Source organism: Maniola hyperantus, chromosome 21 (genome assembly GCF_902806685.2).
Source record: "Maniola hyperantus chromosome 21, iAphHyp1.2, whole genome shotgun sequence".
Lineage (NCBI taxonomy): Eukaryota > Metazoa > Arthropoda > Insecta > Lepidoptera > Nymphalidae > Maniola > Maniola hyperantus.
In genome coordinates this window covers 164,184-179,355 of record NC_048556.1, presented here as the reverse complement: position 1 = coordinate 179,355, position 15,172 = coordinate 164,184, and the positions used below count along the sequence as shown (strand labels likewise).

Sequence of the window (15,172 nt, the reverse complement as noted above, 5' to 3'; positions counted from 1 at the left end):
GAACTTATACAATTTATTTTTATTACTTTATTAGTCGATGAAATGACACCGATAAAACGTATGGAAATAGAAATATCTGCCAGCCACTTAATACCAGATAATTGTACGTTGACTCATACTATCTTGTTAGAACAACCGAACAACCTTGATTGACTTTATATAGGTCGTAGGATCACTAATGCACTTGTACCTAGAGATAAAAATGCACGCACGTTGTGTATAATTGTTTATTTGTATATCACTGCACGGTAATTTGTGTGCAAAATGTGTTGTTTTTTACCAACGACCCTATGTACTACGCACTTACAGTACGCGGCCGAAAGTAATGTACATCGACCTTTAGAAAGAGTTAAGAGATAGCAAATTTGTAGAATGTTGTCCTTGTCGTTGAGACCGACGAAACGTCATATAGGTATGAGTGACAGAGACAACGCTCTACAAAGCCGGAATGTCATTCTAAAGGCCGATGTTCATTACTTTCAGCCGCGTAGGTACTGTACCAGGTGGTTCATTCCAAAATAAAATCATATTCCATGAAACTGTCAAAATTAGTATGACTGAGGGCGGATTTTTCAATCGTCAAATAACTTTTATCTCAGGAATTTTGTGGGTTTGACAGTTGTTGTATAGAAAAGCTGTAAATACGTCAAATTTATTCCTCAGATAAAAGTTGTTTAACGATTGAATAACCGGCCCTAACTATAACTAGTGGTTAACCTATAGTACACAATCTCTAAACAAAATAAATTGACAGGTTGTGCTGTTCTTTTCCGCAGGCAGCATTACGAAAAGGATAGCCTTACATTTAGGCTGAGATCTATAGAGCGCACTCTGACTTTGCTCAGACAGACAGACACGGTTAAAACGAGACAGCGTTATATAGCTGGCATCTGTCTCGTTTTAACAGTGACTTACGTCTAAGCAAAGTCAAAGCACGCTCTTTAGATTTCAGTCTTAGAGGTTTTGAGCAATAGATTTAGTCAAACTAGCTATCAAGTTAAGCAAGCAAAAGCGAGTGGCAGCCTTCAAAATTTTTTGTTCAGGATAACCTGTCTAGTGCAAAGTACATAGAGGTCATTGCTTTTGTAGCGTTTGGAGATGCATTTTTTTAATACTTCATCTTCCCACGAAGCATGAATGCGTTTTCATAATATTATCCGATCTAATATTGGCACAATCGACAATGATATTGTTTCGGATAATATTAAAAACTGTGAATTGATGTATTGAAACTATCATCATTTGATTCTCAAATACTTGCGAAATTCTGGCTGGAAATATCATCAACAATTTCACGCCATACACCTTTTCTAAGGTCTGACACAAAATGTCTCACACACAGACTTTGAAAAGCACTTTTTTCCCATTTCTATCTCTTGGTGATGAATCTATCATCTGTTTGAAATGTTACTTCTACAGAGAATAAGTAGAAAAGCCTTGCTTAATCTCATCAACTATTGTGGCTATTTCCGTTGGACACAATATATCTAAACTACTAAAATTACAGGTCTAAATATATTGCTAACCTATATTGCCATAATGCTTGTTGCGGAAAAGGATAGCACTAGATTTCCGTCAATTTTGGTCTAGAGATTGTGTCCAATTCCTACACTAATTCCACATTAAATTTGCCACATTTGTCATCTTCTATGTTCATCGTTCAGTTTTCTAGCCGGAAATTCGTTAATGTATGAGAAATCTATGAACAAGTTAATGTTTTTTTTTTTTAATTTATTCAGGATATGACATGTCTCCGTTCATCCGGCGATACGCCAAATACCTGAACGAGAAGGCGCTCTCCTACAGGACCGTTGCCTTCGACTTCTGCAAGGTGAAAAGGGGGTAAGTAGAAAAAATATAACTTTTTATAACTATGTATTGCCAGAATGAACTAAAGTGAGGAAACTCTCTGTTTTGACCCTGAATCGACATCAGCTGTCAAATATTAGGCTAGGGGTGACGTGAAATCAAAATTACCTGTAGTACGCGACAGGTCGAAATGTCAATCGGGGTATGAGGCGGGGTGACGCCCTGCATGCCTACGCTATCTCATCGAGATACGACATGAAGTCGTTGTCGTGAGTTGAAGAAAGCTGCTGGATTCAGGCGGAGTACGACCGCGGCGTGTAGAATTCTCCACAAAAAGCCTACGTCCAGCAGTGGACGCCTGTCGGTTGATAAATATGGCAATTTTTTGCCATTTTTGGTTTTTTATCTTCCGTCAAAAGATACGCGCTCCCATTTTTTTCAACAGGCTGGTCTAAATCTAGTACATAATGGTATCCTAAAACATAATTTACCAAATGAAATGGAAAGTCCCGTTATTTTCGAGGCAATCAAGTCAACCAGCTTTTAATAAATGAAAAATCTGATAGCATTAAAATTAAAAACTTTCTTTATTTGACGCTTTTCCTATGTTTCTTTCAAATACATAATTCCATTCATTTTGAAAAACGGAATCTGGCAAGTAATGTTTACCTTATCAGTAAATAAATTAAAAAATAAAATAAAATTCCGTATTACAAGGTGGTATTATGTATCTGGGCACTATAATCCGCTAAGTAATGGCACACAAATTCTAAGCTTCTTAGTTTTGTAATGGCGCAACACCTCAATTACTCCAAGACAAAACAATCCGGCAGTAAATTACCGAGCATATTTTTTTCGTGTCATTACAAGAATTTAATTACTTTTACAGAAAAGAGGAAGGCTCCCTCCGCATGATGAACGCAGAGAAACTGCTCAAGACGCTTCCAGTACTGCAGGCTCAGTTGGACGCGTTACTTGAGTTCGACTGCACCGCCAACGACCTCACCAACGGAGTCATCAACATGTGCTTCATGCTGCTGTTCCGAGATCTCATCAGGTGAGAAACTGTGCAAGACACTTACAGTACTGCAGGCTCAGCTGGGCGCATTGCTTGAGTTGCCAACTCTCAACTGCCAAAACCTAACCAATGGAGTCATCAACATGTGCTTTGTACTTCTACTGTCATCCTCAGGCATCCTCTCTTCGAAGAGACGTGCGATGTCAATTTATAATGTCATCTCTTCAACCGGCCTCAGGCCTGCTGACCAACTACAATAAAGTGCAGAAGTGGGGGGGATTAATTTGTCTTCTGAAGTTTCCGTTTAATTCCGGAGGATGCCGGCATAATGGAGTGACGGTATTATCATAGGGGGTGGAGGGGGTGGCTGGATGGAAGACTGGGTATCAGTGGCGAAGGGTGAAAATCTGAAAAAGGGAAGCCGGAAAGGTACCTACCTACCTACTTACCTAAAATAATATCAGCTGTTCCCCATCGATTAAAGACGCTTTTTGTTTTCAAAACTCGATTTAGAAAAATTACTATCGTTACGTAACAAACAGGAAATCTGTTAAACAACAATCTATGTGAATTAAGGTAATTCCTGATGTTGACTTACCAAACTGCATCTAAATTACCTCGAACTTACACTTATTAGTTATTAATCACTAGCCCCAATTTATTATATCAAAATAAAACACCACTAACAACTTTAAAAACAAACGTGCATGGACGCTTCACAAAAACAAATAATAATCAATCAAAATCAATATCAAATCACTCTTCAAAATACAAAATACTCAAAATAGTAGCATGTACCTGTTAAAATAATACTATTAATATAACTTTTAATTTGGAGGTATAATACGGTAACTCGGATTCTAGCGGCTTAACTACGTCAAATTTGTCTGACCTGTCCGAGTTCCAAATTCGTATTCGCTACTGGGCCAGATTAAATTGGTGGGTTCCAACCGTAGAGCGAGACAGACCTAGTTCGCTCCTTTCGCTTTCGTTAGGGAAATGTAAGAGATAAATACTAAGCAAAAATCTAACTAGGGAATCCGATATTTTACGGCTTGTATGGTGTAGGACTGTAGGTGTATGTTACTTACCTACATTAGCTGTTATGCTTTTAACTTAAATTAGTAATAACAAAAAAAATTAGCATTTGTGACGATCGAACCTTTGTATTTACGAACGTATTACCGAATTTATGTGAATAGTACCTACTTACGCTATATTATGCCAATTCTTAAAGGGAAGCCGATAGGAATCGTGTTATATTGACTCTTCGCCGCTGCTGGGTATACTGGCGCTCATTGAATAACAGCGGGGGCACACCGCAACCACCGAGGCGGGGAGGGGTGAGTGCGTTGCGACGTCAGAGCGGCACCGCTCAGTGGCCCTACCGCGGTTGTTTGACAGCTACAATGTCACGATCGCAATCATCTCTGATTGGTTAATGCTCGCTCACTATTGGCCACAATGCATTGTTGCAACAAGACTCGCACAAATTCAGCCAATCAGAACAATTGAGATTGTAATAATGATTGATGCAGGTTTTAGACAATCGCCCTGCAGTTGTTTATTCACAGACTGTCCAACGCTGCTACGGCGTCGCTGCGGCATAACAACGTTGCGGCGCCGCAACGCATCATGTGTTCCCAGTCTTAGGTCCATGTCATCCAGCGGTCGACGTCCACAGGCTGAAATGATGACGATAACGATAAAATAATGGGTTTTTTTCAGGTTATTTGCATGCTACAACGACGGAATCATCAACCTACTGGAGAAGTACTTCGATATGAACAAGAAGAACGCCAGAGAGGCTCTCGATCTCTATAAGAAATTCCTCATCAGAATGGATAGGGTCGGAGAGTTTCTGAAGGTTGGTAACTTTTCTTATTCATCATTCATATTCATTTTGAGAAGTTAAGACTTCGCCCGCGTGGACATCTTTTAAAATCTTCATGATATAAGCTATCTCCATTTCAAATTTCAGCCATATCATTAGTAAAATATTAAAAATATTATTGCTGGTAGTCGAAAAGTCACCCAACACATGAAACTTTGCTGCTGTTGAGTATCAGACGGTGAGATGTTTTGTATCTTTTTGCCTTTAGTAAAAGTGTTACTTATTCATTAATCCTTCCTATATTCCAGGTAGCAGAAAACGTAGGGATAGACAAAGGCGATATCCCTGACCTGACAAAAGCGCCGAGCAGTCTACTCGACGCCCTGGAGGGCCATCTCGCCAGTCTGGAGGGCAAGAAGGGATCCGCTGCCAACACTCCCACACAGACTGCCAGGTGACCATAACACTCCTGCATGTACTGACCGACTCCTGTGTCTATTAAGGGGTGTGTGGCCTAATAGGGTATTTTACCCTTTTTTGAAATGTGTCTTGATTTGATCCTAAAGTGACAATTAACTACCAAAAAATTTACAATTATTTTTTTCAAACGATAAGTGCAATAAAAATGCATTTAAATTTTGCATTTCAAACGCTACCCGCCATCTTTTTAGGTTCAAGAGCTGTCATGACGTCACACGGATTGGTAAACAACGGTGTTTTCTTAGTAAAATACAATACAATACCGATCCATGTGACGTCACAGTCGGAATTAAAATGGCGGCTATGGTATCATGCGTTTTGGATATTTTGTAGAACCGAAACCATTCTAATGTTTATTTTCAGCGCCCAGAAGAACGTAGCGAGCGTAATGGGGGCTTTGTCATCAACGTCATCGTCGTTTGGTAACGCGGCTGCTTCCACACGCCTCGACTCTGCAACGAATGGCAATCTGTTCATTGATGACTCCTTGAAGCAGCAGGTGTTGGCTGAAGAGGAGGCAGCTATGAACCAGTACAAGGTATGTAGCTGGTATATATGGACCCTAATGTTTGTTTCCAGCACCCAGAAAAATTTGGCAAGCATTAGAGCTGTACGGGAGCGGTATGTAGGCTCGACCGTCTGTACCAACGGGAGATCTCCCACCGAGCGGTTGGTTGTGCTCGGTAGCGCCAGCTGGGCCGACGCGGACGGTTGTATCTTAAAACTTCTTTATATAGTACAAATTGCAGAAAATTCCGTTAGTACGAGTACTGCCGGCGATACATTTGATCGGAACTACGTCATTGAATGTTATCTATTGAATAGCGCCATCTAGTTGCATCTGTGGCAACCGGCACGAATCTATTATCGATGCCATCTTCGTTCGGAAATTCTGGGATCAATGGCAATCTGTTCATTGATGACTCCTTGAAGCAGTAGGTGTTGGCGGAGGAGGTCGCTATGAACCAGTTCAAGGTATGTAGCTGGTCTATATGGACCCTAATGTTTTTTTCCAGCGTCCTAGAAGAATCATCGATGTCATCTTTATTTGGATACTCTGCGACCAACGGCAATCTGTTCATTGATTTATGACGGTATGGTATTATAGAATAGAATAGAATAGAATAGAATGGTTTTTTATTCATGTAAACTTTTTAAAAGTGCTTATGAATAGTCAGGTTTAATTTACCACTGGTTCGGAATGCCGAAAGGCCGAATAGTTTGCAATATTTGGCCGAATACCGAATATTAAACAAAGTGGGCGAATACCGAATAGTAGTTAGTAACCGAATATTCGTGGCATCTTTACCCTCTATCTGAAACTGCACTTCATACAGGCATAGAAGCACTTTCTACAGCTAAGGTTTTTTACAACTGCGATTTCGTAGTATCTGTCTGCATAGTATGGCTACCATACTCTGTTCAGAAACCGTACATTCGCCACTGGTGTTGATTCTCAGGTTTTTCTCTAAACTAAATTTAGAGTATCTGCATCTTTTTCTTTTTAATATTGTTAAAAAAGGACGGAACAGGAACTTTAAACTTGAAGACTAAATTTTAGTGCATGAAGCATGCTACAAAGTTAAGCGCTTGCGAGTGGCAGTTAAAGTCACGAAGTTTGACAGTTCTAAATTAAGTTAGGTTTGTCTGTCCTTTTCTTATTACATTGGTAAGAAGAGGATGCGATTACTCTTAGTTGCGCTCAGAATCAGTACCATTGTCTACAAGCTAGGTTTTATCTAAAGCATAGCTCGCAATCTTCCACAGGTGCAATTATTCCAAGGGGACGCCATCACTGGCGAAGAAGACGTAAACGTCATAGCGGAGAGATTTGTAAGATTTCTCATGATAACGGGATACGCTTTGTAAATCGTCTCCTATGTTGGTCGTCCGAGATCGGAGCTTGGGATTTGGTGCTAGGGCGGTTTTAGAATAGCGTTTTTTTGGAAGTTTCACGCTTGTTTTGACATAGGCGTTTACACGCGCCCTACATTTCGGGCTTTCAATAAATCGAATTCACGTACGTGTACGCGTTCATTCTAGCGTGTTCTCTCGAATCAGTGGGTCAGTCAGTAGACATATGAATTCTGACTAAAAAACGGCTCGCGCGTTTAGGTCATAAGCTTGTCTACGCTCATGTGAGATGTAATTGTGACTAAAGGCGCGCGTATACGCGCTAGTGTCCGACCGAACCTGCGGTTTCGACCGAAATGGGCCTCGAACTGTTGGCCGAAGCCGAAGGTTTCTAGCAAGCGCCAAAGTTGAACGAACTGTTATGAATGCGCGAGAGAGCAAAGAAAAAGGCGACGTTCTCATTATTTCGAAGTGATATTATTTATGATAACTTCAACAAGACAAGTTAACTTAAACATGAAAAAAAATCACCAGCCAATGTTGAGCTGCATTTTTAGGGTTCGGCTTCGTCTAGAAATCTACCTTCAAGCGGACACTGGTACGCATTACGCGCGTACAAAACCGGGCTTTTTTAAAAAGCAAAGAACGCTAATCTGAAACCACTGTTAGGGGGTATGCTTTTCGACTGTGTTGTGTTTATGTCATTTGTCCAAAAATGTCAAACATTACATATATCTCCATCTCTGTCGCGCACTTGCAAATATATTTCTCTCTCGCTCACACATATGCGTTCAGTGAGTTGTCTGCGATTGCACAAATTATTTGTGTTTGTCCGTATATGTTTTATCATAATGCTTTCATTCAGTATATACAGGGTGTACAATGGTCGTGTTTTACTCATTGTGTTATACTAAATTCATCTATCATGCTGTAAATATTTTTTGAGGGAAACTAATAATGAATAAGCTTACCGATTTAACAAAGGCTAAATCTATGGTTTCCTAGAAAAGCAGTGCTGCCACAAGCGACTATTGTATTAGTAAACAAAATAATATTAAAGAAAAACCAATCTTCTTCCACACAGAACAAAGTACAATCTCCAACGAACTCCGCTGCCAACAATCCATTCCTTTCAACCGGACCACCAGCAGGCCAACAGCAAAATCAGAACCAATCTATCGTGGACCTCTTCGGCCCAACACCGTCGGATGCGGCCAACACCAATACAAGCAAGGCATCGGACGATCTGTTGGCTCTGGGCAACCCGTTTGCTGATATGTTTGGAGGTATGTCGATTTATATGTACAATAGAGAAACGTCGAAAATCCACGGGCACGTACATAGCGATTTATCTCCTAATATTGCAAAGGTTGTTTAGATTTTACACAAATTCTAAACTAAACTCAATTTACACGTCTAAAAGTGAAAATGAAAAATGAAAAATATTTATTTAACAAAACAGTTTTGTCAATTTTAACATTATCTGATGGCATCCACACTAGGTAGTCCAGTGTCCTGATTCGCATTAACAATAAAGTATTGCCATCCTATTCTTTGAAAAATATTTTTAAGGATAAACAAGGGTACTTTTAGGCATGACTAAATTTTGTACATATTTGAATCCAATTTAATATGTCCGAAATCGCTTGAAAGAGGACACCTAATAATGCACTTATTCACTGTAAAATATGCACACTTTTCTTAAGATATAAAACATTTCATGGACCATAGTGAAAAAAGGTCCTCGGGTGATATAATATGCCTATAATCTATCCTGATTCCTGATGTTACGTTTAAACAGTAATAGCACAGAATCCTAACAAACCCTCCCGCGAATTCATCGTTGCCCGCAACGTAATGGCATGGCTACTGGTACTGCCGCGCTGGCTTTACTCGGTTGTCACATTGTTGTCACGCGAGTGAGAAGCACTGTTGTTGCGCGTTGTCCTTTTCACGCTCAATTGACTTTGCTCAGACCTCAGCTCTACCGTTACACGCAAATCGTGTGCGGACAGGCCGGTGTTCCGGTAGAAATCTAGTAGAGTAATATATGGAGTGTCAAGAGTGTGGTAATAGTAACAGAACATGCGATTAATAACAATTTGAAACTCATATTATGATCCCTTTTAAAACAGTAGATATTAAAACTAAAATTGGGGCTGATTCTCTTGTACACAATCTCTAAACTAAACTAAATTAACAGGTCTTAATCTAGTGTGATCCTTTTCCGCAAGCAGCATTATGAAAGGGACAGCAATAGATTTAGACGTGACATTTTAGTTTAGTTTAGAGATTGTGTACAACGGAATTAGCCACAATATGTAACTAAAACACTAATAACATTTAAGTGCGATATATTTTCTAGAATTTATAACTCATGTAATACATACAGTGGCCTTTTATGACCAGCAACAGGTCTTATGGACTAGTTTATTAATTGGTGTTTCATAATTCGATAAACGTTGAACCGTTATCAGTATAAATTTACTTTGGGATGCCATTCCTAAACAAAACCATTTAATATGATCGCCCTTGCCTTGCCTTATTTACATATCATATGATTCACTAATCGAAGAATGTTTGACCGTTATTATCAGTATAAATATATTATGGGGTGCTCTTTCGGGATATAAACCATTTCAAAGTATAAAACAACTTTAGATTAAGCTTATTGGTCAAAGGGTTAGAAGTGAGAAAAATGAGCACTCGTATTGACTTGGGCACGTTTCTAGCGGCGCCTACGACCAGGGCATTGCCTACGTGGCAGAGCAATTTAACTCGTTCATGTCAGAGGCTAGTTAGGCTCCTCATAATTTAGGACCATTATCAACATACGAAATTTATGGGATGCCCCTTCTAGACATAAACTATTTAAAAGTATACAACAATTTTTAAATAAGCTTATTGGTCAGGGATAGAAGAGGAGAAAGGGGCTAGATAGGCACTCGTATTGACTTGGGCACGTTTCTAGCGGCGCCTGCGACCACGGCATCGCCCGCGTGGCAGAGCAATGGCTTTGCCGCGTTCCCCGCCGCGCCAGCTGCATCACAACCCAACTCGTTCGTGTCCGAGGCTAACTTCACTAACGTTTTCAGTAACAATGACACCGCAGGTGAGAGGCTTTCTATTGTAGATCGCTTTGAGGTTGTCATGTGAGTCAAGAGGCTTTAACTCAATCTTAAGTAACGATTAGCGACTCTGGGTACGGCTGTTAAACTAACAGCCTGTTAAAGCGGTACAAATCAAAAAGTAGTCAAACTAAGTGTCGTTATGAAAGAAAACAACTTTGATAAATATCCGGGTCATGATCGATCGAAACGTATTTGAATTCGTGTGTTTAGATAATTACAAAGGGTATAAAGAGTATTAAGAAATCTTAGTTAAGCGTTATTCGCAAACTGTTTTAGTATGCAAATTGCTTTTATGAAATTATTATAAAATTCAGTCAATTGTAAATATTTTGTCGATTAATGAAACCCTTAGTATAAAAAATATAAAATTTTCCTGAAAGTATTTTTTTAAAGGAAAACGCACATGGCAACCTCTCTCCAATTCACATTCTTCTTAATGGTGTTGGGACAATTGTATCATATTTTGTAAAAAATAGTATTAAGTATATTTTTTAGTATTGGATTCCGATGTTAACTGTATCTACACCACAAATTTTTAATTACCATAAAACTGCTTAGTCAGAATTCGATACTTAACATAACTTATGCAGTTTAAAAAAACTAATTTACGAAAAAATTAATGTCAATAAAAATAGTTAATAAATATAATCAGTCAAAATATTGTTAATGCTATTGCTGTTTTGTTGTGTCCACTCATACTTTAAAAACAAAAGAAACTAAAAAAAGACGCTCTGCACATTTTTCCTGATTTTTTTTTCTGTATTTGCCCTAAGAATTTTTATGGTAATTAAGAAGTAGCCGTGTATATTTAATTGAAAATTATTGTGCAAGCTTCCGCGAACCCATTCATGGGCATGGGGGACCCGACCCAACCGATAACCGCTTCCCCGGCCAGACCCCCGCCCCCAAACGTCCAACCCAAATCCGCCTTCGACGACCTTGAGGATGTCATGCGAATGTCGCTCGGAGGCTCTCCAGCTAAACAGCCCCAGCCGATTACCCAACAGCCGCAACCAATGCCGTTCGGTGACGTCATGAACATGCCGATGTCTCAACCGATGATGTTCGGCTCCCCAGCGAGGCAACCGATGATGCCGATGGCTGCTATGGGTTCGATATATGTTACGGAATGTTTTGGTGTTTTTTTTTTTGATGATGATGACCAGTTTTATGTTCTGTGGGTTGATGGGATTTTGTTCTGCTATACTTTTAGTTCTTTTATCTCATATAATAAAAAGAAAAGTCCTCACTGACGGACTTATCAACGCCCAGTCCAAACCATTTTATCTAAAAAACTGAAATTTTGTACAGAGGTTTGTCCTTATACAACAGAATGAAAGTGTAATGTTAAAATTAAAAATAAGGTCGGATTTTTCAAAAGTCCCGCGGGAATTCTAATTTTTGAAATTTCCACAGTTGATATTTGATGATTCAGTTTCGAGTAAAGCTGGAAGAATTTTTTTCAAAGAGAACGGCTTTGTCCACTTCGTTTTATTATTATTTTGTAATTTTATGCACAAAAAAATATGTCCAATATTTTGTGACCTGATTTTGGAGTATCAAGGATGTATTAGCCATGCCTAAATATTGATTACTGTAAAGTAATACTCATTTTGAAAAAGTGAACTCCATACTTCCAATGGAACACTAAGCGAAAAAGATTGTACATAAAAATGTATTTCACCTTCGAAAATGGGTATTTGACTCCAATTTTTTTATTACTTTATTACAAACTAGGATAAAAATAATGACGTAAACTGAAAAAACTAATTAAAACTATCAAATAACAAAAAATTATAAGCATTTAAATATTTCTGATTAGACAGAGATAGCGGTATAGCATTTGACGTCACACCTTACTAATTCCATAGTAGCTTCGTGCCGTTTCATACAAATTTTTGTTTTGCGAGAAAGGGATAGAAGACCCTCCCACTCCAAAATTAAAATGCCTGTAACTTTGTAAATCTTTGTTGGATTTTAATATTTTTTTCAGCGTACGTCATTATTTTTATCCTAGTTTATAATAAAGTAATAATATTTATCAAATTCAAAAGTAGGAAAATACCCAATTAAACTGGTGCGGTTAAAATCAATCCTTTAGCATAAAACTGGTACAATGTGACTTGTGGAGTAGCCAGTAAGCTTTCATATTTTCTTTCAGGGCACGCGCTTAAGTGACTGTTGATTAGTTTAGCATAGCACCGCGTTTTGACACCGCATTAACAATTTCATTAATACCTGTAATGTAAATAGTTGAATACATGTGTAATTGTTTATAGTAAAATAGTTTTTAATAATCGATGGTTAACATTTTTTTTTCAGATTACTTTCCGTGTGTTGTTTGTGTTTTTTATGTCATTTTATAAGTATTTTGTCATTGAATTTAATGATATTACTTCAATCCCGACAACAATCTTATCAGTAGATCTTTGGTGTTGGACATGGAAAAAAATACCAATAAAAAACTATGTACTTGCCTCTGTGCTCTTTGTGTCTGTCAACGTCTACCGGTAGGTATTAATAATAGTGCTTTTGCTGTTTCTGCCACGCTACGTGCTGGTAGAGGTGAATCGACTTTAAACAGCTTTGAATTATGTCAGTGTAGATAATTTTATTCCTTATTTTGGCTACCTCACCTCATCAAGAAACGATCTGTGTAGAAGATCCGTCACAGATTTCTCAATATTTACTTTACATCTTTCTGTTCTTTCTATTCTATGCAAATTTCATATAGCCTGTTCTTATAAAATAAAATGGTATAGAAAATACATGTGAACCTTTTACGACAATCGCAATCAACAAAACAGTGTTGTGACAACAATGTTGCAGGACAACAAACGCAACAGCCAACACAGCCAGGCAAAGTGCTCACAGGTGACCTCGACTCCTCACTCGCTCAGCTCGCCAACAATCTCACCATAAACAAAACTGCGAGTGCTCAAAAGTAAGTAACATACACTATTTCGAATGATTAATTTTGAGTCACGTTATTTAGTATAATTTGCGGAAATCCCAATTTTTTTTTTAAATTTACAAAATGTTACTTTTTACATTTTCTAATTTGTCCTAATGGTCGTACACAATCTGAAAAAACAAATTGACAGGTCTTAAAGTAATGCTATCCTTTTCCGTAAAAATATGATAAAAAGAAATTACTTTTTAGATCTGTCAACTTATTTTTGCTAAGGAACTGTCTACAACTGAATAGCACAAATATTTCAAGTCCAGAAACACCACTTCTAAAATTATTGCATTTTTGGAGTCCTTGATTTTGAGATGGAGATATCTACACTGAAAAATTTTAGTGAACGTCTTTTTGAAATTTTTTAGCCAAGAAAAATTTGTTTTTCGAAAAGCTCAAGATTATATTGACCATTTTCGAAGTATTAAGTAGGATGCCACTTAATTTTTCTTTTGCGAAATTTTTTGGACTTGGAATATTAGGCATGTTTGAGTTTTTGTTGTTGCAATAGTGAAATGGGATTTTCGGAAATGAAATACAGATGTTTTGTTCATGATAAAGCATCTCAGAGTTAAAGTTTGACTTGAGTAGTTAGAGATTTTTTCAAAAAAAATTATCGTCAAGTTACGTGATCGTGACACCATTTTGAAAATCATTACCGAATCAGTTTTTGTTCTTGAGCTGTTTTTTAATATAAATTGTCATTTACATTGGTGAAAGCATCAACATACTTTATTATTTGGGCATGCATTTGTTAAAATATTTCCAGAATTGTCGACCCAATTTTCTAAATCCGGTGATAAAATCTGCTAATATCCATACCAATATTATTAATGCAAAAGTGTATCTGTCTTTTTACGTCCCATTTACGAAATTTAGTAAATAAATAGCTTGCGTCCCAGAGATAGACATAAGCTACTTTTTATCCCGATCCACACGGACGAAGCTGCAGGTCTTATCTAGACTTTATAATATAGAGTCTATATAATAAAAACGGAGAAACTGACTGACTGACATAACGTACAGCTCAAACCTGGGTCTAAAACTTAAGATTTGACATTTCGACATGGCACTCGGGGTATGAGGTGAGTCTTTGCCGGGGGCACACCCGCTCAACGCCCGCGCTATCCCGCACCGGGCGCGTGCGGGGCGTCCCCACCCCGATTGCCATGTCGACTATACAGCTTCTCTCTCTCAGTATTTTCAGAAATTCCACCAGTCAATTAGTTTACTAAAAAAAAATCTTTGACCATCATTTCATAATTTTTGTTTAATATAATTTTCTTATACAAAAATTAAATATTGTAGTCAGGATGTTGTAAGTAGACACATAGTTTTTATGAATTTTTATTAAGCATCTTGTACAAAATTTCGTAGTTTTCTGTACACCCAGATTGGACGTATGTATGTAGATGCTTTCACGTGTGTTTTTTATTAGTTTAGTGTGTTCAAAAGGATTTAAGTGGACATTTTAATTTTACTACTTGATTCTAGATTCTATTTCGTTTAAAATTAGGTTGTATATCTGAACTTACTTCAACTCTGGAGGCGCTGGAAAAGTCTTTTCCATCTGGTTTTAATGTTGGCCATTATTTCAACACTGTCTCGGAAATATCTATTTGGTTTTAGAATAGCAGGATTAGGTAACCAAATTTTTTTAAATTAGTAAACGTCGGACACACGACTATAACAATATGTACATGGCGCGACAAGGCTCTTTTAGCGCGTGGTGAAAATCGGAAGTAACGCCGCCATCTTGTGAAATGTCACGCTGTCCCCTTATATGCTGTGTTGCTAAGTAAAAAAAATTGAAATTCACTGTTTTTGTTAAACATTTGAGCTATTCCATATACATAACATCACGATATAATATCCTGATAACATATACAGCATAAATGTGTCTGCATCATATAACTATATTTAGCACTAGGTAAATATAGTATTTGAGCACGTAAACATGATAAGTTGCAAGTAAATGGTTTTATTGTTCTTTCTCGATTTCTCGATTTGGAAACAGTCCCAGCTTTCCCAATTTCTCATTCAGTTAAAATTAGATAAAACTTACTCGATATTCGATATTGACA

The 15,172-nt window shown here is 37.8% G+C and overlaps 1 protein-coding gene across 14 annotated transcripts in view; it reads left to right on the top strand.

Annotated features, from left to right (window-relative positions):
• The window catches only part of lap (phosphatidylinositol-binding clathrin assembly protein lap), a 45,723-nt gene that overhangs the window by 20,152 nt on the left and 10,399 nt on the right, over positions 1-15,172 (top strand). For 7 of the 14 annotated variants that reach the window (XM_034979987.2, XM_034979985.2, XM_034979993.2 and 4 more), the window contains 10 exons: positions 1,740-1,842; positions 2,699-2,866; positions 4,556-4,694; positions 4,970-5,115; positions 5,505-5,679; positions 6,909-6,974; positions 8,080-8,281; positions 9,967-10,107; positions 10,958-11,236; positions 12,956-13,070. In XM_034979987.2, the coding sequence (XP_034835878.1) occupies positions 1,740-1,842; positions 2,699-2,866; positions 4,556-4,694; positions 4,970-5,115; positions 5,505-5,679; positions 6,909-6,974; positions 8,080-8,281; positions 9,967-10,107; positions 10,958-11,236; positions 12,956-13,070 (1,534 nt within the window). The remainder of the gene's footprint in view (positions 1-1,739; positions 1,843-2,698; positions 2,867-4,555; positions 4,695-4,969; positions 5,116-5,504; positions 5,680-6,908; positions 6,975-8,079; positions 8,282-9,966; positions 10,108-10,957; positions 11,237-12,955; positions 13,071-15,172) is intronic. The other 7 variants (XM_069505898.1, XM_034979994.2, XM_034979992.2 and 4 more) reach the window with 3 other exon arrangements.